Source organism: Hemiscyllium ocellatum, chromosome 29 (assembly GCF_020745735.1).
Source record: "Hemiscyllium ocellatum isolate sHemOce1 chromosome 29, sHemOce1.pat.X.cur, whole genome shotgun sequence".
Lineage (NCBI taxonomy): Eukaryota > Metazoa > Chordata > Chondrichthyes > Orectolobiformes > Hemiscylliidae > Hemiscyllium > Hemiscyllium ocellatum.
Window position 1 is genome coordinate 34351870 of NC_083429.1, and position 25933 is coordinate 34377802.

Here is a 25933-nt window from a genome sequence, read left to right on the forward strand (position 1 = left end):
CACATTTTTGTCCACTTACTTAACCTATGAATATCTCTCTGTAAACCGTATGCTATTTTATTGTCATCTGCAAATTTGAGTACAGTGCATTCCATGTCATAGGAAGAACAAATGCACCTGCAACAAAACTCTTTGATATGACCAGCAAAAATCACTAGCATACCATTTAATCTTGTAAATGGCAAAAACCATTTATTTTATGGTATGTGACTTAACAAAATATTGATCAGATCTCAATTTATTCTCTGGGTCCTGTAAAGACTATGGATTGCAGTGCTTATATTTTCACTCCTTCCAAAGATGGGTTTAAACACAGTAATATTTTGATATTTGACAATCAAACAAATGCTTGCCTAATCAGACCATTTAAATTGAGAACTAATTTTCTAATTACTGATTTTGTACTACTTTCCTTGTACTAAGGATAAAGGGAAGACCTTTTAGAACAGAGATAAGGAGAAACATCTTCAGCCAGACAGTGGTGAATCTGTGGAATTCATTGCCATAGAAGGCTGTGGAGGTCAGGTCATTAAGCATATTTAAAACAGAGATAGATAAGTTCTTGATTGTCAAGAGGATCAAACGGCAAGAGAGCAGGAAAATGGTGTTGAAAAACCAAACAGCGGAGCAGATTCGAGGGCTGAATGGCCTAATTTCTGCTTCTATGTCTTATGATCTTATGCTCTTATTTAAACTTTAGAATGTCTCTTTGACTCGTCCCTAAAATGCCTATCTTTATTTAACTTTTGTGTTTGGGAGAATGCTGTGTCAGTCTGTAGGTCAAGGATTCATCACGGGTAACATATCCACCCACATTAAATGTGAAGAGACATAGAGAATTAATTAATATAAAATATTTGAAAAATAGTCACAGTTACATATGCATTAAAAATATAGGAAAATAATCCAAAAGAGTTGGCAGACACCTTTAACCTTGAATATAGATTTATCAGATACCTGAAAACAATTTTGCAAAGACACTAAATAAAATCATAATAAGCTCAATGATTTTGCTCAATAAGGCATTTAAAATCAATCCACTGATTTATAAATGGTTTCAAAATTATATGTTACAATAATTGAACCACAATAAAATTTTGATTAAAATTAGTTTACAAATTGAACACCGTTTATGCATTTAAAACTTTTTATGTAAAATTCTAAATCACAGCATTTTCTTGATGTTTAAAGAAATTACAGTGAGACACCATTATTGAGTATGATTATCAAAAATATTCTTGCTCAAATCAGTAATTTTTAAAAAAAAGATTTTTTAAAATTTGAACACAAGTATTTGTAGTGGGATATCTTTCTAATGTTGTAATTGGGCCGAATGTCATTCTCAAACAAATCCATGACCCAGGTTATCCATATATCTATTATTCCAGGGTATCTAGATTTTTGTGCTCAATACTATTCATCACTGTTGTGGTTCTGTTCGCCGAGCTGGGAGTTTGTGTTGCAAACGTTTCATCCCCTTTCTGAGTGGCTCTCAGACAACAACTCACCAGAATGAAGGACCTGATACCCAGCATGAGCAAAACCAATGTAGTGTACAAAATCCCATGCAAGGACTGCACAAAACACTCCATAGGACAAACAGGAAGACAGCTAACGACCCGCATCCATGAACACCAATAGTTACGGAACGACACGACCAACTACCCTTAGTAGCCACACACGCAGATAACAAGCAACATGAATTCGATTGGGACAACACAACTATTATAGGGCAAGCCAACAGAGAACAGCCAGGGAATTCCTAGAGGCATGGCGCTCATCCACAGATTCTATCAACAAACACATCGACCTGGACCCAATATACCGGCCACTGCAGCGGACAGCAAGAAATGACAACCGGAAGTGGCAGAGACAAGCCATTATAAATGCCGGAGGAAACATCACAGAAGCGCTTCACAGGAGGCTCCCAAGCACTGAGGATGTCACCTAGACAGGGGACGAAACGTTTGCAACACAAACTCCCAGCTCGGCGAACAGAACCACAACAACGAGCACCCAAGCTACAAATCTTCTCCCAAACTTTGAACTATTCATCACATTGGGGATTACTTTTCCATTATTTCCTTAAAAGGTGCAGGAATTTAAAAATATCTAACCCTTTATATCTAGTTATTCAATTTATTGAACAGCAGTTGTTAACCTTTGTCAAAGTTAGTTCTGGGTGCACATTTTTTAATACTAATAGACATCAGACCAGTAAAAGGAAAATTTATGATTGATTTTCACAAGGAGGAAGTCACAGTTACGTGAAATTCACTTGTGATACAGTAATGGAGGCAAACATTGTCTGATTGATTACGAACCATTTCAATACTGCAATGGGAGTGGGTAAGCTGGAAGGGCTGCGTGGGTGTTGGCTGGGAAAGGATTCAGAATCTTTCTTTCTAAATGCATTAAGCTGGAGAGATCAGTTAGGCAGGTGGATCAATGGCACAAAATTGTTCAGAATTGCACCAAATTGACACATTTTTCACTCCGAGATGGCAAAGGCAGTCATTGTTCAATATTAAAAAAAAGTTATTAATATTGCTTCGCTGAGGAAAGTACTGGAATTCCCTTTTTAATCCTCTTCTCTTCACATTCTCATCATTAAAGGTTCTCTTCAAAACTTACTTCTTCGGCCAAGCTGCCGGTCACTTATCCTAACATTTCCAGCCTTGAGTCGATGCCTGAAAGAACTCCAATGATGTGCCTTGGCACAGTTTACTATGTTAAAGATACTATATAAATGTAAATTGGTGTTAAATTGTAAGTGTTCGAAAACTGAGACAGCTGAGAGGCAATGGAAAGGCACAACATGCAGGTCGAAGGAAAAGATCCTGCAACAATGAAATGCTTGAAGAAAAATCAAAATAGCAGCTGCACGTTGTGTCAGAGATCCCCAAAGTTGTGAAATAAAACAGTGGACTTTACATTACTGAAGCAGCTTGGTTTCCTAAAATACAGGTGTAATAAGCAGTTTCAGGAAAGGTACATCAAAAATGTTAGTAGCAATAAATTAGAGTACAATCCAGTTTACTAACACGGTCTACTATAAATTGGCTCTGGAACCAGCATTTAATTAGTGTTTTTGCAATGACTAATTATATACACAGTTATTCATATAGTCAGAAATCTGAAACATAGGAAATCAAGTACAATAACGCAACTCTTCATGACATATGTGAAATGATCATGTCGACTGCAGTCAGGTTATAACCCGCTGTACTCACCGATTACAGTCAGATGTGTGCTGGCAGTGATGCTTGTGACAACATTAGTGGCGACACATTCCCATTGTCCATGGTCTTCTTTGCTGAGTGCTTTGAATTGCAAGCTGCCGCTTGGAAGGATGTTGTGCTTGCTTTTACTGGGCTTTCCTACCTTTAAAGGATTAACAAACCAAATACATGTATCAGGTCAAGCTGGTAAATTCCAGTTTCTCAGAACCTACTGCAAGCTAAAAAAAAATTTCCTCATGGTTCATGTTAGAAATATTATATAATACATATTAGAAAGAAAAAAAAATCCAGAAGTGCTTCCCAGTAAATTAAATATTAAAGAACAGTCAGTGCTGTTGTCAAGAACAGCTGCCAATTTATGCACTCTGAGATTCCACAAACAGTAATGAGACAATTAACTAGATCATCTTTTCGATTGAGGGATAAATGTTGGTCATGAAACTAGGTGAGATTCTTCTTCAAAATATGTCATGACATCTTCTCTGTCTGCCTGAGGGGAAAGAAAGGAAAACTGGCCTGAAATAAGAATGGAAGGTTCTTGAAATACTCAGTGTCTCTGACAGCATCTGTGGAGACAGAAACAACATTAATGTTTCGGGTTAATAGCTTTTCATTGTCATGGGACATGTTAGAGGTCTGAGACAGCGTATAAAGCAGGAGAAATTAATTTACAAAATAGGTGACATACACAATAAACACGGATGGTAGCAGGAGAAGAAAAGATTTTATGTAACAGTGACAGAACCATTGTGAGCAGCTGATGTCCAAAAAATAAGAGGTAAAGGAGATGACCTTAATGTAATAAAAAATGTGCCATGTGGCTGCTAACTTTAGTTAGAATGAGGAAGTGGAATAGAAGAATGTAGACAACAATGGTAGTTCCTAATGCCAATATTTAAGAAAGGTAAAATGTCAGAGGGAGCAATCCAGGTTTATCAAAGTCTTTGAAAATAGAAAAGAAGTCTGCTCTGTAAGCAAATGTTTACTGTTGAGAAATGCAGGCATAGAGGTGAAGGTGACAGAAGAAAAGCTCAGCATTGTACCATGCTCATAACTTGTTAAGGTAGGAGTGCAAAGGGATTAAACTAAGGCTTTTTCTGATGATCAATCATTTGGGTTAGAGAGATAAAGTCAAAAATGCTGCAAATGTTAAGAGGTGGGTTAGAGGAGAAATAAAGGTTAAGGGAATACTTGACTGCTGGAAGGAAGAAGGAAATATTTTAGCTAAAGTGCTATCCAGGACAACTGACAAAATGAATCTGTGGACTAGTGTAGCTTTGAGATAGGGTGAACCAGTGCTGGAGAAGAGAGAGGTTGTGAAAATACATGTGACAGTGCATGAGAATTTCGGTGGATCCCATAATACAGTAAGAGCTGTAAGCATGATTGGATCCAAAACATGAAGAGTGAGGGGAGAAAGTTTGGGTTAGGTTTGTAAGAGTTGATGGTGCCCTACAACAGATCACTGCAAATCGGCCAGTATAAAGAAGGGTGCAGGACAAATAATAGATAGCTGCGGTTTCATCCCAGTAATGTGCACTAATAACTCAGTTGAAGAAGTAGAAAGTGCCACAAGAGACCTGAGCCCACCAACACCAGTGAGAATCAAATGTGCATCCCAAGCAGAACCGGTAAGCATCTTAGCTCTCACAAGCATCGATTCCTGAATGTCTTCTTGCTCCCTGAAGCAGATGAATAGGCAGATGTGCTCAGGTAGATGTGTAGACTGTGCTGTCAAAATGTTAGAACGGATTACGAAGCAGTTTCCATTTCAGAATGTGGCACTCCCCTGTACCTTTGTTATTTCTTCATAAAACAACCATTCAGGTAGCTTTTATTTTCATTAAATAGACAGTGATTTGCAGCTGCTTTGAGCTCACTTGGAATCCAAAACCAGATTGGGAAAATCACCCAAGGGAAGAGGGAAAAATCAGGACATAAAAATAAACTACCTTGTGGCGTGCAATTATGTTCTGTCCTCCTGGGAATGTAGAAAACAATATCAAACATTCTTTTTAGGTAATTTACAGTCAATGCGCATTCGTGTAATTGTATAAACAACTAGAGAACATTTCAATTCGTAGTACAAGACATTTTAATCTGCCTGTACTCCCTGAAGCCTGTTTTATTTGATTGAGAAATGGTTTTAATGAATTGGAAAAATTATCCCTCCCCTAGGTGAACATTTATACTCTCTTTTCCATGGTATTGAATATACAATTTTCCTGCTTATTAAGCTTAATTTTCACAAATGTTTGTCAGGAATATTAGGATCATTGAACACAATCGTTAATATCTTCTCTATCAATGCAATGCATTCATGGAAAGTTTCCATCATGTAAACATGAAAATTCCAGCCCCCAAACTGATTTTGTGAAACATATTTCCTGTATTTTGTGGCATTCAGGTAAATTATAAGGATAGTTTCAAGGCAAACACAGGAAAATAAGAAATATGAATTGGAGTGATTCACACAGATCTTCTAGCCTGCTCCACCATTTAAATAAATCATGCCTGATCTATCTCAACTCCTCCTTCCCTGCGCTATCCAGGTTTCTTAATTCAATCACTATCCAAACGTCTATCTATCTATATCATGAATATAGTTAATGGCTGAGCATCCATAACTCTCTGAATCCAACGTTTCATAAACCTTTTAGGGAAGAAATTTCTTCTTCTCTCAATCCAAAGTGGGCAAGCCATTTTCTGAGACTAGGGCACCCCACGTTCTGGACTCTGCAGCCAAACAAAACATTCTCACAACCTCTTAAGGACACTCATATATTTCAAGAAGATGACCTACTTTTCTTCTAAACTCAAGAATACTAACCTAGTCTATTCAATCTCTCCTCATGTGACAATCCCCTTAACCACGGAAGTTAGGGAAGCATGAGATTCAAAGGAATAAAAAAATGTGTGAATACTTTGGTGATGTTAGGTGAAGAGGGGTAGGAGGAGGCTCACGTTGAACGTAAACTTGGACTGGTCTGCTCGAATGGCTGGTTTATGTGCGAAAAGTATATTACTTAGTGTTTTTTTTCATTTCTTTGCTGAAAGTGCTGTCTTGTATTGTTCTGTGGTTCCAGAGTTGCTATCCATCCTCATCTACCTCTTTGAAATGACGAGTTTCATGTATAATCCAAGCTTGCGCATATATGCAGCAATGAGAGTACTGAACAATCAGAAATGCTGTCATTCAGATGAAAAATTAAACCTTCCTTGCCGATAAACATAATAGAGCCCAGGATACCATTTGATGAACAGCCAACAAATGTCTCCCAACTACCACCTGAAACAGACGATCTCATCATTTATTCCGTCACCATTGTGGGACTTAGGCTACTGCATTTCCTACATCACAATACCAACTACACTTTTTTGTTTGTAAAATACTTTAGGATATCTGCCTGTCTTGAGAAGTGCTATGTAAATACAAATCTTTCTTTTACTTCATGGGATTTTCAATTATGGCAAGCCACAAAGAATTTGATCAGATTTTTGTTTGACATGTATACCCCTATCATTTGTAATGATTTTCACAGGACAGTCATCAGGGGAAATTGCATTGACTTTCTAATTCTACCCAGGAGCTTTGGAACTTATTGTAACAATCCAATTACGATAGATCTTTTTAAAAACAGAATCATATACATTCGATTATCTAATAAAGCTATGTAGTTATCAAACTACTTTTATTAGAAATATATCTTCTGAATATCACTTTTGTTCTAAATTTGAACATCATCATTAAGGGTTTTTGTAGCTGGTGAGCTCCACAATGGCTGCAGATTGACTTTACCACTGCACAGATGAAGGATTTAAATTTGGAGAGGTAGGGACTGGTCTTCCTCCCTGTGCTATCTCATATGAAATTGCTGTTTCCGGTGGGATTTGGGCTGTGTACTCAACTTCAGAACCGTCACAGATTCGGAGTTTCAAACAGAGATCCACTTCTAAGATACACAAATACATGAAACCAATTGCTGCTAGAAAATATTCTCTGAAGAGATAACACTTGGAAGAACTTCCTCAACAGGTCAGGCTATTTTGGAGCAGTTGGTTTTAAAAGCTCAAAAATCCGGCTGCATTTAAATCTAAAAGCAATGACAAAAGAAAAGTTCAGTAGGTTTTGGGTGAAACACCAGAAGAAATATCCTGTGTAATGTTTAGACATTACCAAAGAGATTTTGCCAGTGAACACATCTTGCTTGCATTCTTCTTCCTCCCTGAATTCTCTTCACCTTTGCTCTGCAAATAAAGTCCATGCTTTCGCAAACACTTTCATGCAACACATCTTCTTTCTCTGCAATTTCTGCACCAAATTCACAGTATTTGAGGCCTCTATTTTAAATTCATGAAGAGGATGCAAATTCATGAGATTGAGGTTCCAACACTACCTTAAAAATAATGTCTCCTTGGTCAAGTTATGAGCAATTAAATACTTTCCATTCCATTTTTTAAAATGTTTTGGAGATGCCGGTGTTGGACTGGGGTGTACAAAGTTAAAAATCACACAACACCAGGTTATAGTCCAACAGGTTTATTTGGAAGCACTAGCTTTCGGAGCACTGCACCTTCATCAGGTGGTTGTGGAGTATAAGATCGTAAGACACAGAACTTATAGCAAAAGTTTACAGTGTGATGTATCTGAAATTATATATTGAAAAAGACCTGGATTGTTTGTTAAGTCTCTCATCTTTTAGAATGAACATGTTGGTTTCAGTTCTTTCATATGTAAATCGCAGAACTTTTTTAAAAGTTACACTCTCAAGTGAACTTTAACAATTGGTGTCATGTCAGCCCAGACAACGTAAGGTGTGAGCTGCCCTGTATAAGACTGTCTGTGCCACAGTGTATCATTTCAGGACTATAATGTGTGATTTTTAACGTTATTTTAAAAAAGTTCAAATACATTGATACTCTTTCTTTCAATTAGATATTGATGCGTTGGACAGCATTTATTGCCCTTCCTTAATCATTCTTGAGAAGGTGGTGATGAGATATGGGCGAACAATGTTAAACAACTCAGAATCTGATGCAATTAAAACAAACGTTGCTTATTCAGTTACATGACCTACAGCTTTGCTCATCTCTTCAGTAACTACAATAGAGTAAAAGAATCGCAAGCATGGAAACATTGGCAATTGGAGCATGTCTGGGATATTTGGCCTTTTAAGCCTGTTCCATCAGTCATTATGATCATGGCTGATCATTCAACTCAGTACTCTGTTCCCACATGCTCCTCACACATGTTGATGCAGTGGATGCAGGACCTCTTGTTAATTTTAAACCTGATATCAATAGATTTTTGTCAAGCAAGGGTATTCAGGGAAGGTGTATGGAGCTGGGCCACAGATTAGCTGTGGTCTCATTGAATGGTGAAACAAGCTCAAATGACTGGCCGACTCCTCTTCCTTTTACAAGTTTGCTAAGCCAATATCACTCTGGCAGCTTCATTAAAGTTAGATAGCATAAACTAAAATAGATTCAGATACCTTCCTCCAGGAGATTATTGGGAATGGATCACCTGCAGCAGCACATGGAATGACCAGTTCTCGGCCTACTTCCTGCCGATACTCCCAGCCTGGTAGCACCGTAAAGTAAGGAGGATCCTGGGAAACAGAAATGGTATTTTTCCAAGTTCTTTTTCATTAATATTATAAAAGTTATTTTCCCAGGGTATTGTTTTAAGCTTCATTGCTGATCTTAGCAAGTAAGAACAAATGTATAAATTGGCTTACAAATTATTGTAAATTCTTCAATTTTCAGCCCAGACTTGCCTTAAACTCTTTCTGAACAATTCTACCTCTACTCTGAGGTTTAATTGTACATTTATACAGGTATTTTATATTACATTTATTGACATGAAAACTTATAATGAAATACAAAGACAAGATAAACAACTTTAAAATGGAAAATGAATGCATATGCATTCATGAGTCCAAATACCTCAGCCCTCAAATCTCACTACCACACTAGATCTTGAACTGTAATTAGAACAGCATGGGAAATTATTATAAGTAAAGTACAGTACTTCCTTCTTTAATATGCTATGGTCAAAAAGCCTTGCAAATATTTGGCCTCCAGATTCAAATATCAACTATCATGGATTTGACAATCCATTTCCTCTCACATGATCCGCTTTAGTAGTGACCTCATCAATCATGAGCTTTCCCTTCAGCCTCCATTTATTGAGATATTCAGTTAAATATCATCTATCCATCTGAGAATTACAACAAAGTTACATTTACATTATTCCTTCAAACTCAGAACATCCCCAAACGACTTCACAATTTGAGCTTGAGCGTAAATTCAAGCCAAAGAATCGTGAATGGTGACCAATGGTGAAACTGATGAAATAGCTTTTAAGGATATTTGAATCTGGGAAGGAATGTTGCAAGAAGGTTTAATTACAACTGAGTTAGCAGCAGACTGCAATGTGGTCTAAGGTCATGTCACTCCCTTTCTGTATATCGCTTTTACACTAACCTTGCATTTTGTGTTTATCTTCAAGATACAGCCTTACAAAGGGAATCTCATGAGCCCAGTAATAATAACTAGCATTGTAAATTGATAATATTAGAACTACAGGTCGCCGCAACAGATCAGACAACACTGGAAAACAGAATATGACAGTAGGAAGTTAGTGCTTTATAAAAATTAATTATTGATAGCCTTCGACGTGAACTGAGTAGAAAAGATATTTACAATTTGAGTAAATATCTATCATTTTATAAATTGAGCAAGTGATTCTTTTATTTCCCAGAAAAATACTTCTTAAAATCACAAAGCATCTCAGTTTATTCAGTCTGCTCACTGGTCCCTCTTGTGACCTGATGTATGTATTGTGGTCTTCTAGGTCTTGTTATGTTATGGCGATTGGTTAAGGCGTTTTCATTAACAATTACAAAATAACGTTTTTCGCGAAGGGTTCCAGCCACTGCTGAATGAAAGGCTGCAGGCAAAGCTTTGAAGGAAAAAGCCTGAAGGAACTTGTAACACTAATTGATTCGATCTGCTTGGTGGTTAAAACCCAGAATTCTCTTATATTAGACCATCCCCCACCCAGTCTACCTGCTACAGGCAAACATCAAAGCTGAGTGCTAGGATGGCAATGAATAAGCCATTCCACATCAAATATAGTATTCAGTTTGTCTAAAAACATATTATGCTTTTAAAAGCTTACATCTTTTCTTGTGGCATTCTTCTGACATTTTTGAGCACACATATAGTAATATGATAAATGTCAGTACAAGTATATGGAAAGTACAATAACTAATTTTTCTAAGCTTCAACAAGTCTCGCTTAATCTCATCCTTTGTCCTGTTTTTTTATAGATACAATGCAGCTGTGTGTGTTCAATACAAAGGCTTTATTGAAGTGAATTTAGTTTACCTGCAGTTTGCATGTGTGTGTCAGATAGCATAGAATAGAAATTTGTACGATTGTATTTCAATCCACCCAATCCCCTTTTTATACAAGAAGTGAATTTTCATGCATTATTGTGCACATTTTCAGTTATTCAAGTCACCAAACACACAAACAACTGTTCTCTTTCATTAACAGTTTGATAATCCTACCACTATCCACACATGAATTGCATACATAGTCCTTAAAATGTTGGTCTCTTAACAGTACATGTTGTCGTTGGCTGTTCATCTAGATCATGTTGTTGCACCAGGGAGCATCATTCTTAAAACATTTGTTGTTGTTGTGGTACATACAGTTACATTTCTGTTAGTGAGACCTCTGGATAGTGTGGTTGATGAGTGTTCTGTGGAGGTGATGCATTTACCTGTTTCTCTTCAGCTACCTGCAGTTGAGGTACAGCTTCCCCAAATGGGAGAATGGATCTGTGGTTGCAACAGTATATGTGATTGTTCACTTCCACCACATACAATTCATGCAACAACTGATCTATGCATGTGCTAGGTTGCTCCTTGGGCTCGCTTTATTGAGGGCATTGAAGGATTGTACTTTGAGTACTTTGTACTCCAATGCTCAAATCTAGCAATGGGCTTGCTGAAATGAAATCTGGTTTTCTGTTGTTATACCTTGACTATTTTTTTCATTACACCTGCTACTGGTTCTAGCTTTACTAAATATTGGAACAGTGTTTTGGATGCGATGTGGTATTAGTCTTTATAGTGGATTACACTCAATTCCATCAACAGACGTGTTTGTGCAATCTAGAATTGCCTGTATGGAATGTGTTTGATTTGCTCATACTTTGCTCACGAACAGAAGGTCATTGTCACTCATGACCATATCAAGAATGACATAACAGATAATGTGTGCTTTTAAACATTGACAATCTCACTGGTAATCATTGAAATTAACTGATCTATCTCCCAGTTGTCAGAGTAGCCATCGACAGAAACAAGATTGTCATTTCTGTTTGATTATCATGTTGGTAATCCATCCTGTCGGCATTGTCACTTTCTTGATATCCTCTTTTTCAGCAGCTTTACCACCTTGTCTTTTGGGTTGGTTTTGAGAGCAAATGGAACTTTCCTTGGCAGATGCCGAATTGGTCTTGCATTCTCATCTACTTTGAGATCATATTCTCCTGCAAGATATCCTAACCCTTTAAATGCACCATTGTGCTCCTCTAGGATATGTCCCAGACTGAGAGAAGTGGCATATGCTCACCATACATGATCTGTGCGTGTTTCTTCAGAAGTTTGGTGGTTGCAAAAAATGCTATATAAATGCTAATTTTCTATTTTGCTTTCTTTTAACATTAAAACATTTTAACTCTAAAACAATTGCTTATATTTTAGTAAACCAGTTCAAGGTGTGACGCAAAGGAATCTATTGGTATATTTTGACCAGCTTTGGGTTGTAATGAGAGAAACAAGGAATTGTATCGTTTCATCAATGCCAATGGTAATGGTTACAGATATCTCTGACATTAGATTAGATTCCCTACAGTGTGGGAGCAAGCTCTTCTGCCCAACAAGTCCACACTGACCCTCTAAAGAGTAACCCACCCAGATTAATTTCCCCCTGACAAATGCGCCTAACACTATGGGCAATTTAGCATGGCTAATTCACCTGACCTACATACCTTTTGGAATTTGGTAGGAAACCCACACAAACACAGGGAGAACGTGCAACTCCAAACAGACAGTCGCCTAAGGCAGGAATTGAACCTGAGTCCCTCGCACTGTGAGGCAGCATTGCTAACCACTGAGCCACCTTGCATATATCATATTGGAACTGCATTCAATTTTGAAGGACAGCTGAGAACAATGACCACATTCACATTAATGACAGCAAAAACCAATAGCAGTTTTCACTGCTAATCAATGGCTGGCTTTGCATTGCGATGATTGTTGTACAAAATGATGGTGTTTACTTGATTGGGACAGTCCTGCTCTCTGTGTTTTGAGGCATATAATACAGCTTGTTGTGTTGAATATATATAAAAAAAGCACCAAAGACATCACTGAGTCACACAGTATGACCGAGGCACAAATGGATGCCACTATGCTGTTTGCAGAAGTTCCTGATGAAGGGCTTATGCTCGAAACGTCGAATTCTCTATTCCTGAGATGCTGCCTAACCTGCTGTGCTTTGACCAGCAACACATTTGCAGCTGCAGAAGTTCATGCTCAGCTAAACTTGAAGAAGAAATATCAAATGTGGTGAGTTTCCAGTGCAGAACTTTACATTTAGATCTTTATGATTTGCAAACAGACCACTGAGAGATAGGAAGGAAAACAACAATATTTCTAACAATGAGCATTAAGATGTTGATAGAGAGTCCTTTAAACTTTAACAGCTGCAGCTGATAACTGATTTCAACAGCCTGGCTTCTGAATAATATAGTATTTTAAAATAATTGAATTGAATGAATGGACACTATAAGTGGTTGATAGGATGTCCCTTATTTCATGAAGGTACACACAAGGATGGATTAATCAATTTCAGCTTACCTTAAGCACCAGTCGAGCAGGGGTAGACTGTCCCATAGTACCTAGAGTATTGTAAGGCACACAGGCGTAAGTGCCAAGAGCTTCTTCTGTAGCTTCTTCCAGTGTAATGGTCCCATCACTTAGCAAATTCCAACCTTGAAACTGCCGGAAAAAAAGTTACTGTAAATAATGTCATCCAATCAATTTGGACACAATCAGAATATCCTTGTAAAGCAGTATTTTAGTAAGTCTCTTAGTAATGTACCACATAGATTTAGTGGCAGATAAACATCCTAATGTGGCAATAACATAGTTCTTTCAGTTCAAAGACAGGATTTCCATATTAGGCTCTGGTCACTGTAGGTGTCAATCCTAACAAGTATCAGTTTGGTTTGGTCGGCAGCACTTTCACTTTTAGGTCATAAGCTTATGGTTCAAACTTCACTGCAAGACCTGAGCACATAATTTGGGCTGACACATTAAATGGAAGCACTTTCTCTTTGATTGGGTGGACATGGAAGATCCCATGACACTGTTTTGAAGAGCAGGGAGCTCTTGATATCTCCTGGCCAAGGTTTATCCATCATTCAATATGAGATAAGCAGATGAAGTGTCCATTCATCTTAATGTTGTTTGATGGACCTTGCTGTGGACAAGGGGATGCACACTTGCCTGGAAAACACCAGTGACAATACTTTAAAAGTAAGTAATTTGCCATTGAACATTCGGAGATGGTCTAAGGTGCTTTATAAAAAAACATTTTCTTACTTCCACTGTAACCCAACAATGCCCCAGTCCAAAGCCAGCTTGAATGAATAAAGATTTAGGGTATTAGTTAGGCTTGAGTAAGCCTGCTGATTATTTGGTGGGTTGAGTGCATCAAAAACTCAAGCTTGAATGTGCTTCTTTGGTCCCATGACAGGGGACCAAGAAAACAAGATGGAGCTGCGCTCAAATTTCTAGTGAACCATTATGAAGGCAAAAGGTATTTCAGTAAACACTGAAAGCCAGCAATCTGTTTGCTTCAAGATTACAAAAATACAATTCAGATTGATATTCCTTCCTTGAGATCCAGCAATAGAAAGTAAAGCTTTCATTTTGCCACCATTATGGGTATGGCTTTAATCACAAAATCTGTACAGCATGCAAGTGGGCCATTTGGCCTATCAGACCCCCCCATCTGTAACCCTGCATTCCCCATGGCTAGTCCACCTAGCCTGCACATCCCTGGATACTATGGGGAATTTAAAACATAGAACATAGAATATTACAGGACAGTACAGGCTCTTTGGCCCTCGATGTTGCGGTGACCTGTGGAATCAATCTGAAGTCCATCTATCCTACACTAAATGTGTAGAACTATGAGAGGAAACCGGAGCACCTAGAAGAAACCCACACAGACATGGGGAGAATGTGCAAACTCCACACAGACAGTCGCCCGAGGGTGGGATCAAACCATGGTCCCTGGTACAATGAGGCAGTACTGCTAACCACTGAGCCACTGTGCCACCCTAGAAAGAGGCTTAAACATAGAAAAAAAACAACAACCAAAATCAAAATAAAAATAAACACTGTCCCTTTTTTTATGCTGGATTGAAGCCTGCAACCATTTTTTCCAGTCAATGCACTTTGCAACATGACCACTGATGCAGTACGATTGCCTGAAAACCAATTGGACCATTGCCAGGGCACTAATCACAAATGCACTCAGTTGAAAAGTCTCCTTACACACAATTCTAAGTCTTTATTTGTGCTGACTACTTTACTTAGTTCCAGTGTGATAAAAAAAAGAGAAAAATAAGGCCTTTGATAGCTTTAATTACTGGCAAAAGGCCAATTCTGATTTCCTTTCACAACCATCTAAAACTAATATAATGTACATGACAAAGATAGACAGATCATTCCACTGGTGTTCACCTGTACTCAATAAAGTGAGACTTATGAAATGAACTGATTAGTTTAAATTCTGAGTAGATTATAAAAGCTCTGAAGAGTCAATGAATATTTTATGGTTTATAAATTATACATGACTGAATTGGGTGAGTAAACATTAAGGAATACAGCTGACTTGAGTAGAGTAGATAACTATCAATACTACCTGATATGCTTGCTCTTCATTTGCCTCATATCTTTGTAATAAATTTAACTATTTACAAAATGGTTTTTCAATAGTTTTGAGCAACGCTGTAATGTTGCACTTGTTAGTTAAACATAAGATTTAAACCTTCAGCTGAGAGCTGCGAGTCTGCCAGCAGAAAAGCTAAGCTTTTAACTTTGCATTCATGTACTGGAGTACCTGCCAGTAATACTTGGCACAAGAGCCGTCACTTTCTCAGTTGGACTGGCATATCAGATGCTTTATAGTAGAAAATCTTGGAGAGGAAGCTACTCTGCGCAGAAGTCTAAAGCTTAAATGTGCTAAACATGAATCACTTTGCCATGGTAAAACAAATAATGAGGGTGGCTTACATTTCTAAGCTGTAGTTCTGACTTCCTGCTTACTGTTTTTACCTCTTGCCAGTTCTATTCCCTACATCCTGACTCCCAACCCTCCAGCTTGCCACAACAACCATTTGTTATTCCCTCTCCTGACCCTGCCACTGGCTGTTTCCCTCCTCCTCCCATCTTATACTGTCCACCTTGCTCTCTTTCACTCATTGCCCCTCTCCTGAGTGCTCATTCACAGCAGGAGGTAGGGAGATAGGCAACAAACAGGAAGTGACAGACTCAAAAGAGGGAACTGGCACGTCAAGGTTCAAGACAGAGTTGACCAGGGAAGCAGTCAATAGGATGGTCAGGAAAGCCGACATGTAAAGCGATGTTTACGTAGTAACCACACTAAACTAAATTTCTCCAAATTAGAAATTGCGCTAAAATGAAATGCACAATTAGAAAGTGATTTAAATGGGAATCCATGTACTCAGAGCTAATGTTTCATATGTTTAACATCAAACATTCCAATCACAGTGCTAATCACAATAAATATATGAAATGAAAAAGAGTGGCTAAGGTAAACATTGGTCCTTTAGATGATGAGAAGGGGGATTTAGTAATGGGATGAAGAAATGGCTGAGGCATTGAACAGGTATTTTGTGCTGGCCATCACAGTGGGGACACGAATAACATGCCAGTAATTGACAAGGAGTCGATGGTAGGTGAGGACTTGGAAATGATCATTATCACAAAAGGGATGGTGTTGGGCAAACTAATGGAGATAAAGCTGGACAAGTTTCCAGGCCCTGATGGAATGCATCCCTGGGTACTAAAAGAGATAGTGGGGGAAATAGCAAATGCACTTGTGGAAGTTTTCCAAAATTTGCTGGATTCTGTGGCAGTTCTAGTAGATTAGAAAACAGCAAATATGATGCCATTGTTTAAAAAAGGAGGTAGACAAAAGATGGGGAATTATAGGATGGTTAGCTTACTGTCTGTAATGGGGAAAATGCTTCAATCTACTATCAAGGAAGAAGTAGTAAGACATTTTGATAGAAATTGTCCCAATGGGCAGATGCAGCATGAATCCATGAAAGGCAGGTTATGCTTAATTAATCTAATGGAATTCAATGAAGACATTACAAGCATAATGGACAATGGGGACCCAATACATGTGGTGTATCTAAATTTCCAAAAAGCATTCGACAAAGTGCCACACAAAAGGCTGCTGCATAAGATAAAGATGCAAGGTGTTATGGGCAATGTATTAGCATGGATAGAGGATTGGTTAACCAACAGGAAGCAAAAAGTGGGAATAAACGAGTGCTTTTCTGGTTGGCAATCAGTGACTAGTGGTGTGCCTCAGGGAGCAGTGCTGGAACCACAATTATTCACAATTTACATAGACGATTTGGAGTTGGGAACCATGGGTATGTGTGTCAAATTTTGCCGATGGCACCAAGATGAGTGGTTAGGGCAAAGTATGCAGAGGACTGTGAAAGTTTGTAGAGGGACAAAGATATTTCAAGTGAGTAGGCAAAGATCTGGCAGATGAGGTACAATAGTAATAAATGTGAAGTCATCCATTTTGGTAGGAATAACAGTAAAAAGGACAATTAGTTGAATGGGAAAAATTACAGCATGCTGCTGTGCAAAGAGACCTGGGTGTCCTTGTACATGAATCACAGAAGGTCGGTTTCCAGGTGCAACAGGCAATTAAAAAGGAAAATGGAATTTTGTCCTTCATTGCTAAGGGGATTGAGTTTAAAAGCAGGGAAGGTATGTTGCAGCTGTATAGGTGCTGGTGAGGCCACACCTCGAGTATTGTGTGCAGTTTTGGTCTCCTTACATGAGAATGTACTGGCACTAGAGGGGGTATAGAGGAGGTTCACTCGGTTGATTCTGGAGTTAGGGGGGTTGGCTTATGAGGAGAGACTGAGTATCTGGGATTATATTTATTGGAATTTAGTAAAGTGAGGGTGGAATCTTACAGAAACATATAAAATTATGTGGGGAATAGATAAGATATGGGTAGAGAGGATGTTTCCACTGGCAGGTGAAACTAGGACAAGAGGGCATAGTGTCAAAACTAGGGGAGCAGATTTAGGACCAAGTTGAGAAGAAACATCTTCAACCAAAGGTTTGTGAATCTATGGAATTCCCTGACCAGTGAGGTAGTTGAGGCTTCCACAGTAAATGTTTTTAAAGCTATAACAGATACATTTTTGAACTGTAAAGGAATTAAGGGTTATGGAGAGAGGGCAGTAAGTGGAACTGGGGATATGAAAAGATCAGCTTTGATGAGATTGAATGATGGCACTGGGTCAAATGGCCACATGATCCACTGCTGCTCCTAGTTCTTATGTTCTTAGGTTCTACGTAAAGGTGCAATAGGTACTGTCAGTAACTATTGACAAATATACAATGGAGTTTCCAATAGTGAAATTTAGCAATGTAATTTGAACTGAAACATTTCAACCGATGCAAAGAGATTAATATATTATAAAAGTCATGGATTGTTGATTGAATCAATGGAATGAGAATTAAATAAGCCTGGTTTAAGCATAATCCATCACAATTGACTTAAATGCTACAGGAATCTGAAGAAGAATTTAAGAAAATAATAAAGTAGAACAAATAATGTAGTGTAGTCCATTACTGGGATATTCATTCAAGACTTCTAGCTTCTTGTTTCCCCATTCTGGCTCTTTTCCCTATATTTCAGATGTTACTGACTCTTGTTGGGGCATGTTTGCAATTGCACCACCAACCCTCTAGTGCATTGTTGTGGTTCGCCAAAAACGGATACCTGCACAATTTCATCAACAGTTGCCTAAGGGAAAGACAACGGAATGAGGACATGCCGCAACCCAAAGGACTAGCCACAGCATTTCCGAACTGACAGCCAGACTACTGCGACCACTAGGACTCATAACAGCACACAAACCAACAGCTACTCTCAGACAACTCACCAGGACGAAGGACCCGATACCAAGCATGAGCAAAACCAATGTAGTGTACAAAATTCCAAACAAGGGCTGCACAAAACACTACATAGGACAAACAGGAAGACAGCTAATGATCTGCATCCATGAACACCAACTAGCCACGAAACGACACAACCAGCTATCCTTAGTAGCCACACACTCAGATGACAAGCAACATGAGTTCGACTGGGACAACACTACTATTATAGGACAAACCAAACAGAGAACAGCCAGGGAATTCCTAGAGGCATGGCACGCATCCACAGATTCAATCAATGGACCCAATATACCGGCCACAGCAGAGGATAGCTGGAACTGACAACCGGAAGCGGCAGATAAAAATCACTATAAATGCCAGAGGAAACATCACAGAAGCGCTTCACAGGAGGCTCCTAAGCACTGAGGATGTCACCTAGACAGGGGACGAAATGTCTGCAACACAAATTCCCAGCTCGGCGAACAGAACCACAACAACGAGCACCCGAGCTACAAATCTTCTCCCAAACCTTGAACCTCTAGTGCATGGCTGAAGTCAATACTCTTCAGTGTAAATTTTGGGCAGAGGATGTCTACAAGCTAGTCACACCTGGAGGGCATCACAACTGACATAAGTCCATAAAACAACGAGAAATTCATGCCCCCAGATTTTGCAGCTGAAGCTGCTTTTCTGGGTTAGTTATTCCTCTTATTAGCCCAGGAGCACAAAGACTATAAGACCACAAGATAAAGGAGCAGAATTAGGATATTCGGCCTTTTGTAACTGATATGTTTCTTAACTCCATTCTCCTGCCTTCTCCCCATAACCTTTGATCACTTTGTAATCAAGAACCAATCTATCTCTGCCTTCAATACTCTGGATGACTTGGCCTCCACAGCCCTTGAGGCAATGACTTACACAGATTCACTATCTTCTGACTGAAGAACAGCTCCTTATCTGAGTTCTAAAGGATCACCCCTTCACACTGTGGTTGTGCCCTTGGGTTCTAGTCACTCTTACTAGTGGAAACATCTTCTCCATATACACTGTCTTCAGGCCACTTAATACTCTATAAATTTCAATGGGATTGACTCCCTCATTCTTCTAAAATCCATCAAATACAGAGCCAGAATCCTCAACTGATTCTCATATGTCAAGCCCTTCATCCCTGGGATAATTCTTGTGAAGCTCCTTTGGACATCCTCGAAGGCTAAGATAAGGGACTCAAAATGGCTCATAATATTCCAAATGCAGCTTGACCAGAGCCTTATGTAGCTTCAGCAGTACATCCATGCTCTTGTGTTCGAGCTCTCTTGAAATGAATGCTAACATTGCATTTGCCTTCATCACTGCCAACTGAACCTGCATGTTACCCTTAAGAGAGTCCTGAATTAAGAATCCTAAGTCCCTTTGTGCTTCAGATTTCCCATTTAGAAAATAATCTATATCTCTATTCTTCTTACAAAAGTGCATAACCTCGCACTTTCCCACATTGTATTCCACCTGCCACTTCTTCGCCCACTCTCCTAAACTGTCCAAGTCCTTCCGCAGTTTCATCATTTTCTCAATACTACCTGTCTCTCCATCTACCTTTATATAATTTGCAAACCTAGCAATGATGCCTTCAGTTCCTTCAGCCAGATCATTAATGTTTAATGTAGATGGTTGTGGTCACAATGCTGACCCCCGTGGAAACTGACGAGGCAGTGGCTGCTGTCCTGAAAAAGACTCTTTTGTCCCCACTCTGCCATCTGCCAGACAGCCAATGCTCTATCCATGACAGTACTTTGCTCCTAACACCCTTATTCTTAGTTCATTTAGCAGCTTCCCGTATGGCATCTTGCGAAAAGCCTCCTGGAAATCCAAATAGATCATGTCCACTGGCTCTCCTTTGTCTAATTTGCTTGTTACCTCCTCCAAGAATTTTAACAGATTTGTCACGATGATCTCTCCTTGAGGAAGCCGTACTGACTGAGCCTATTTTACCATGCACTTCCAAGTGCTCCGCAATTTCATCCTTAATAATGGACTCTAATGTCGTACTAAAACTGAGGTCAGCTAAACAGCCCTACAATTTCCTGTCTTCAGTCTCCCTCACTCCTTAAACAGAATGTTACACTAGTTATTTTCCAGTCGTCTAGGAAACGCCTTGACTCCAGTGATTCCTGAAAGATCACCACCAATGATTCCACAACCTCTTCAGCTATCTCTTTCAGAAACTTTAGGTAACTTATCCATCTGATCTGGGTGATATATCCATCATCAGACCATCCAGATTCCCAGCACCTTCGCCTTAGTGAAGGTCACTTCACTCATATCTGCCTCTCACTCTCTTGCTTCTGATGTCTTTTACCATGAAGACTGATGCAGACTACTTATTCAGTTTCTCAGCCATCTCTTTGCTCCCCATTACTAAATCTCCAGCCTCATCTTCCAATGTCCACTCTTGCTTCTCTCACTTACCTTACATATATCTAAAAACGTTCTTGCAATCTTCTTTATATTACTAGATAGCTTATGCTCATATTTCTTCTTATGAATTTTTAAAATTGTCCTCTGCTGGTTTTTAAAGGCTTCACAATCCTCTGACTTCCCATCAATCTTCACCGCATTGCATGCTTTTATTTTTGCTTTTATGCTGTCCTTAATTTCCCTTGTCAGCCATGGTTGCCTGTCCTCCCCTTAGTACGTTTCTCCTGCCTTGGGATGAATCTCTGCTGTGTGTCCCAAATTAGCCTCAGAAACCCCTGCCATTGCTGCTCAACTAGCTTCCCTGCTATGCTTCCCTACTAATCAGCTCTGGCAGCTTCTGCCTTATGTCTTTGTAGTTATCTTTTCAGAACTGGAACACCAATACATCTGATTCCAGCATCTCCCTCTCAAGCTGTGGGGTGAATTCGATCATATTGTGGTTACTGCCCACCGGGGGTTCCTTCACCTTAAGCTTCCTACTTATGACTGTCTCATTGCACATCACCACATCCAGAATTTCCTGTTCCCCAGTTGGCTCTAGCACAAGTTGATCCAAAACAATGTCATAGACATTCCACAAATTCCTTTTCTCAGGATCCACTACCAAGTCCATTTTTCCAGTTCACCTGTACTTTGAAGTCCCTCATAATTACTCTAATATTGTCTTTCTTACATGCCTTTTCTATCTCCTGATTAATTTTCTGCTCCACATCCTAACTACTGCTAAGAGGCTTGTAAACAACTCTCATTAAAGTTGGTTTTTCATTGTGATTCCTCAACTCTACCCACACAGATTCTATGCCTTCTGACCATCCATCACTTCTTGCCATCGATTTAATTTCATTTCTTACTAACAAGGCAACCCCTCTGCCCAGCTGCCTGTCCTTTCAATAGGACATATATCCTTGGATATTTAGTTCCCAGCTTGGATCCTCTCGCATCTCTATGATGCCCACAATATGGTACCTGCTAACTTTAATCTGCGCTACAAGGTCATTAGCCTTGTTTCGTATGCTGAGCACATTTAATTACAACACCTCCAGCCCTGCGTTGAGTTGTCCCCCTATCTGTTGTGCCTGAAGTTATATTCCTGGCTCTTTCGATACTCTTTGTCCTTTGTTGTGGAAACTGTTAATAACTTTTCCTGACCAACTGCAGCAGACCCATTTGTTTGCAAACTGGGAGAAGCAGAGATTAGGCATTGCAACTGGCTGTTTAGGATGACCTACAATTCTCTCCCATTTGATTTTGAATTTGACATTGGGTTGTATCCATGCAGCAGTCAAATACTTCTTCACTGGAAGACAGAAGAAAATAATAATGCAATCAAAAGGTCTGTTATAGAGAAGTTGAGAAAATCCTATCCTCTCATAAATTTCCTCAGGTAAGGAGTAAATTTTATGTGAGATATCCAGTCACTAGATCTCACACTCTTGTTCTCAGTACAACCTGGATCTCATGACCCTATATTCTACATTTTACCTTTTCAATCCGTAGTGGTCGTCCATCTTTGGTCCACTTGACTTGTGTTGCTGGCGGATCTGCATCCACTGGGCACTTGATATATCCAGGCATCCCAACTGGCAGGTAAATGATGGGAGGCATGTTGACAACTCGTGCCGGATCTAACAAATAATGAACAAGCTGGGTCAAAGGAGAAAGTGAAGGACAAATCTGAGCCTTGCTTTGTTATGATCAGATTGTCTCCATTGTGGTTGTTCTTTGATGGGGACAGAGGAAATTACATCCAACTATGTTTTTTTTTTGTTTTTATGGTACAATTACAGGAAAATGGTAGACCTCACTGATATGTCACAGAGATGCTCTTTTATCTTTCTTCAACAGCCATTTTAAAGCCATTTGCCTGTAGAGCTCCCCAATTACACTTGTAAATCATTCTGAGAACTGATAAACAAGAGGTAAAAGCTCAGAAATTGTGCATGCTGTAGGACTGATGTTTTTGTTGCATATTCAGGAGTTATGAATATGTGGGAGTAGATTCAGTTGTAGCAGGTTTGCAAATTAGGTCAAATTATTCAATCAAACTACTGACACAAATTGAAATTGCAAATATATCACTGTGATTCAAATATAATAGCTATTTTTTTGAAGCTCTTATGCTTCAGAATCTGTCGGCTTAGTGATGTCTGATTCAACTGTGCAAGTGGTAACTGTATTAATAGGTACTAGAACTAATAAATCCTAACAGGTTGTGGAACTGACCGGATCAGGTTCAACATTGCTTCAACTTCTTAGGTAAAGGTACATTCCTGTGAATTAAATGGAGAATTAAGTTGAGTGAAAATTAAAATAAGCATTGACTCCAATCCTGCCAGTTTCCTTAAAAAGTCAGTGAGGTGAGAATTACCTTCACTGGGTTGCATGTTACAGACTGGTTGCATCCCCTGAAACTCTCCAAAATTTATTTGGAAGCCAAGGAATGGTGATAATGAAGATACAATGAGACTTTTGACCCTCTCAAGGGAGGAAGCCCCACGCCTGAAAGCTGAAGTCTAATCAAATTGACTGGCACCAGCTGTTCTGACAGCTCCAACTCCTATACTGCAGACAGTACATGAAGAAAGAAACCAATCATCCTCAACCAAGGTATACACTGGGAAGGCAGAATATTACTAGTTCAAGGGGTGGGTAGGAAGGTGGAATTTGGAACGTAGATGGGGGTTATAATCCCTTTTGAAGCGTGTCCTGATGCACATAGGGTACCCTTCAAAAATAATATCCCCCTACCTACCTAAAAATCAAAAAAAGAAATTGAGCTACCCATGCCAACTGTACTATGGCATGGGTAGGGTAATATTGGGAGTCAGCTGAGCTTTTAAGAAGTGCAATTGTCCCTTAATTATTTAATTACATATAGTAAGTGGGTTGCTGATTTTGACACCAACCTACTGTTGGCGTTGTGGGAGTGAAATCAGTGATGGGTGGGAAAGTGGCAAATCATATTTTAGCTGCTCACCTGCTAAAAACAAACCTGGCAGATTCATGTAAAATCATGCAGATTCAGCCCAATGTCTGAGAACAGAATTAGTTTTTTTTTGTTCTTTCCAGAGAAAGCACGAGTTATATTAAGACATTTTGCTGAAATCATGTGATGTGTATTTCATTTTGATCTGCCACTCTGTTTAGTTTTGTGTATTAAATAAAAATGTCTACCAAACACACTTCCATAAACATTTTGGATGGAGATTGCTTCCCACAGGAACAGCAGCTCTATCAATGAAATTATTACATTGGGCTTTGTGTGTTCCTCATGTAAAATGAACCAGGGGGCTAGGTATTCAAATCCTGGTAAATCTACAATTAATTTCTTGGGTTGTCTATAATATATATTTGGTGATTCATTGCTGTATTGCTGGTACTCTCTCACTGAGGGGACTTGGACATGAAGCCTTGCCAAAACTGACCACAGATCTTTTTTTGCTAGGTTGTACCTTCCAAAAATGGGCTAATCATATCAACCAGCATGTTGCTTTGGTTGTTTGTAATAGGTAGGCAATTACCAGACTCAACCGATCTGCACTTGCTAAAGACAAATCAACATGTCTGTTAGACATGAGTCCTCAACTGTAAAGTAATGGCTGTACAATTCTAAGTGTACTAATATCTACAACCAATTTATGATAATCAGTTCAGCTTGTAGCTCAATTACATTTGCTAGAAATGACATATGTTCACACACAGTGACCGGTTCTCTGTAAACAAAAGAAATACACTCAAGATATATGGGGCTCCTGAATTACCCATGATGATGTGTTAGGTAATCAAAGTTAAAAATCATACATCAGGTTATAATCCAACAGGTTTATTTGGAAGCACTAGCTTTTGGAGCGCTACTCCTTCATCAAGTGGGTGATATCTCATGAAGGAGCATCGCTCCGAAAGCTAGTGCTTCCATATAAACCTGTTGGACTATAACCTGGTGTTGTATGATATTTAACTTTGTACATCCCAATCCAACACCGGCATCTCCAAAGTTGACTTCCAAATAAAACAGCATCCTTTCCTCCTATAGTATGAATAGTTATGATCATTTGATGTTTGGCATTCTTGCATTTGTCCTGATAAGTGTGTAATGAAGTCTTCATATATAACCTTTTATGAGGACTTGAGTTCTGAATAACTGTGGATAAACTGATTTATTTCAAGTTCTGGAGATACCTAATTTTTAAAGTGGTCACATTAGACACTGGGACTTTTAAAGAAAAACAATTTTATTTCAGCTAATTACTGGATTTGTTTGCTGGAGGTCACTTGTCTAACTTTTATGACTGACAGATTGTTATTTTCTACATGAAAAGTGTTTTGAGAGCAGTTGAATTGATTCCTAACCTGTTGAAGGATAGAAACTTCTCACTTCAGCCCTCTTCAAAACATCTTGTGTATCCAGCATGTTATCTGGAACATGGATTGAGCTGCTCTGATGAGAAGCCTTGAGGGATTTTGTCTTCATATTTCCAGAATCTCTGTATTGGCAAAGGTCCCACAGATAATTGTATATGTCCAGTGACCTGCTCATATGTGTCAAAGTGACATTCCACACCGTATTATTTTCACCTTCATTAACTAACAATTACTGGCAAAGAAAATTTCTTTTGAAAAGTGTATCTGCAGCAATATCTGTTTGGATATGGTGTTTGTGTGTGTTGGGTTACTTGGAGGGTTTGATATTTATGCTTTTGTATTTAAAATTTGGTGTTAATTATATTACATTGTTGCTGATTAGTTTTATTTTCACAATAATTCAACAATGTTCTTGATTATTAAAGAGCTCTGGTTAATGGGTCGTTTTATTCTAACCCGAGTTTAGAAAAAGTACATAAGTGCAGATATTGGAACGGGGTAAAATATGTCATTTTATGATGTGAGCATTGTAGTAATGGG

The 25933-nt window shown here is 38.9% G+C and overlaps 1 protein-coding gene across 1 annotated transcript in view; it reads right to left on the reverse strand.

Moving 5' to 3' along the window:
* The window catches only part of igsf9bb (immunoglobulin superfamily, member 9Bb), a 669303-nt gene that overhangs the window by 91269 nt on the left and 552101 nt on the right, over window positions 1–25933 (reverse strand). The window contains exons 8-11 of the mRNA XM_060846739.1: window positions 22514–22656; window positions 13184–13324; window positions 8738–8854; window positions 3234–3384 (exon numbers count right to left, since the gene is read on the reverse strand). Coding sequence (XP_060702722.1) covers window positions 3234–3384; window positions 8738–8854; window positions 13184–13324; window positions 22514–22656 — 552 coding nt within the window. The remainder of the gene's footprint in view (window positions 1–3233; window positions 3385–8737; window positions 8855–13183; window positions 13325–22513; window positions 22657–25933) is intronic.